Below are 3101 nucleotides of genomic sequence, written 5' to 3'. Positions count from 1 at the left end.
TATCCCATCACTTTTTCCATCGTAAAATGGTATTTGAAAAATGATGGTCGAAAAGTGAGGTTATTTTTCGACTATACTTTTATGACATGTCCATGATCGCATAGTGCTGTACGAAAAAAAACATTCGTTTCATTCAATTAAAGATTTGCCGACGCCTGCCCTTTATATTATGGCAATAAAACAATAAAAACTTTTGCTTTTTAATTCAATCAGGCACTTCGTTTTCAATCACTTATATTTTTTAAACTAATGTGGATAAGAAGCGTATACCTTTAATTCGTGAAAGTAGCAAATTGGGTAGCAATTATTGGTAATACGTACTTCTGGAAAATCTGCTCCCTTCATGCTGAACAAATTGGCGACCAGCCATCTTGATATCAGAATGGCTGGTCAATTATTTCTTTTAGTTTCACAGAATGTATCAAAGGTAGCAATTATTTAGAAAAGGTATTCAAATTCAAATTCTTATATAGGTAAGCATTATTACACTTGAAATCGTCACAATAGTTAAACTCTACCGCTCATTCGTAAGGCAGATTCCCCTGAGAAGAATGAGCAAGAAACTCTAGGGGTTGCTCTTGTAAATAACATTTACAATTTTTTATTTTTTTATTTGAAACATCAGAGATCGAGGCTACCTCCATGAGCTAAACGGGTTACTACCACGGATTTTTGTCATCCAAGTACGCAGAAGTTGTATAATAACCTTTAGTATAAAGTTTTTGTTTCACTATAGTTTTAAACCTCGTGAAAGGCAAATTTTGTATATCAACCATCATGTATCAAATAGGTAGCAATTCTTGAATATACACTCAGTGCCAGATGCCACAGGCGACCAACCATCCTGACGGTCACATGTTTTTGTCATCGATTAATGAATCGAATATTTCAATCAAACGAGTATAGAAGCGGTCTTGTTTTATTTGGTATTTCAGAAAGGATCATTCCAATTATTCGTAGAGGGCTACAAAGACGCCGACTATTGGCTGAGGAGATTTGAGCAGGATCCACCACCAGCACCCGTCATGAGAAAGTAAGTGATAGACTTTTCATGCCGTATACGTCTACCTATTTTAATGAATGAATAGGACGCGATCTAAGGCACATGGGACTTATCAGCTTTGGGCAGTGCCCCTCAGTACTTTGCGTTTCAAGTTCTGAGTGGGACTGCAAATGATATGGGGAAGCGTGTTGCCATCTATTAGTTCCGCGGTTTGTTTGTCCTGTCACTTTAATCATTGAAGAAACAGCTTACGCAACAAATATATTTCAGTTAATTATAAATAGATGGGTAATTTTCAGGTCAGTCTTCTCTACCTAATTCCGGTGACATTTTGTATTATTTAAGTATTCGAGTATATTATCGTGGAATATTAAATAATACTTCATGATAATATTCTAGAATAATTAAATTTAAACAAACATTGTCACTGAAATTAGGTAGAGAATACTACTTGAAAATTACCGTAAAATACAATAGGCGTAATTTAAAATAATCCGAAATTGTGTTTTTTCCGCATTCAGTACAGCACTTAAAAGATTGTGTTGAATTTTTAAATGTCTTTTTGGCTGCTTTTTCTTACATTTATATATATATCAAAAACCGTTTTTGTAAAAACACTACTAGTTTGCCAGGAAATAAGGACTCTACTATTCGTATATAAGGTTTGTTTTTCGTAAGTTGCGGCACGTGCCCTGTTAAATGAATAAATAATAATATTAGCTTAATATTTATAATTATAAATGTTGCCACCGAAATTAGATGGAAAAAACTAACCTGAAAATGATATAGCCAGATGAAATAATACTATATAGAAAAGCTGTTTTAAAAACCCAATACAAATATTTGTACACATAAAGACATTCGTGAGGTCTGAGGACTCGGCCTCGTTGACACGGCATGGCAACATACGCTGGTTCGAGTCCAAGCGAAGGATTCTTGTTCGTGTTTGATCTTTGTATCAATTATACAAAAAAACTAGCAGAGTAATTTGACAAGAAATATATCACACTGCTATTACAATAGTGTTGTAACTCAAAATACGTGAAATTCAAAATTATACCATATCTGAATGTAAAATTTGATTCTCTACACGTCTATAAAACCGTCGTTAGAATATTGTAAGAAACAAAATATATCTACTCAACTGAAAATGAGACAAACCTTATGTGACGAAACAGTCATTTACTAAAAAAATATGAAATTATTTTTTCCCTTTTATTTCTAAATATATTTGGCAAGTAGGAAATTGTTTAGATTTCTGTAACTAACTACAATGGATTGACAATGAGAAATTTCTTCAAGATAATTGTGACAGGAAATTAAGAGATGCAAAGCGAGACCAACAATGTTAAAGTATCCGGTTATCGCAAAATATTGCGCCAGTCGATGTGGCAATTTTAAGGCCTATTTCCAGCAGTAAACGTCTTTCAGCTGAAATGGTGGTGATGGCTAACACAATTGTCTTTGGCAGGTTCCAACTACAGTTCGAGCGTCTCGTGGTACTGGACTACATTATTCGGAACACCGACCGCGGCAACGACAACTGGCTTATCAAGTATGATGTGCCGCAGCACGGCGACCACTTGGACGCGAGAGAGCCATCTGTAAGTATACTGTAGCGGAGTTCCAACATTGGTTAATTTAGTTTCTCCATAGGTTAAAACTATAAAAAGAAATGTAGAAATGAAACAGTGTCTTCAGCTAACTCTTCGATAGATAAAAAACAACACACAGTTGGACAATTCGTCATAAATTTGAAACAAATCTCAGTCATTAAACAAAAAAAGGACTGTTTTGTTTTAAAACGTTATATTGTATAATAATATGGTAATTTTAAAAATAATATTTTCGCGCGCGTTTGAAGAATACGCGTGAAAGATTTAAGTTAAAATTGTGGTATCGTATTAATAATGCCAAACTAGACACAATTCAAAGTTAATAAACTGTTAGTAATAATAATAATAAAGCAAAATGAAATAATTTTTTGTTTAATTTTTGCTTTTTATTATTATTAACAGGATCTCATTCAGCAAACAGAAGCACACTCACAAACACACACACACACACACACACACACACACACACACACACACACACA

General features: G+C 34.0%; 1 protein-coding gene across 1 annotated transcript in view; it reads left to right on the top strand.

The window, feature by feature from the left end:
• Positions 1 to 3101, top strand: part of LOC113239375 (phosphatidylinositol 4-kinase type 2-beta) — a 27287-nt gene that overhangs the window by 17022 nt on the left and 7164 nt on the right. The window contains exons 4-5 of the mRNA XM_026476354.1: positions 936 to 1033; positions 2475 to 2607. Of these exons, the coding sequence (XP_026332139.1) occupies positions 936 to 1033; positions 2475 to 2607 (231 nt within the window). The remainder of the gene's footprint in view (positions 1 to 935; positions 1034 to 2474; positions 2608 to 3101) is intronic.

Source organism: Hyposmocoma kahamanoa, unplaced genomic scaffold, assembly GCF_003589595.1.
Source record: "Hyposmocoma kahamanoa isolate Upper Pololo Valley unplaced genomic scaffold, ASM358959v1 99879, whole genome shotgun sequence".
In the NCBI taxonomy this organism is placed as follows: domain Eukaryota; kingdom Metazoa; phylum Arthropoda; class Insecta; order Lepidoptera; family Cosmopterigidae; genus Hyposmocoma; species Hyposmocoma kahamanoa.
Note: the sequence above shows the minus strand (reverse complement) of the source record. Positions and strands in the feature narration are given on the sequence as shown.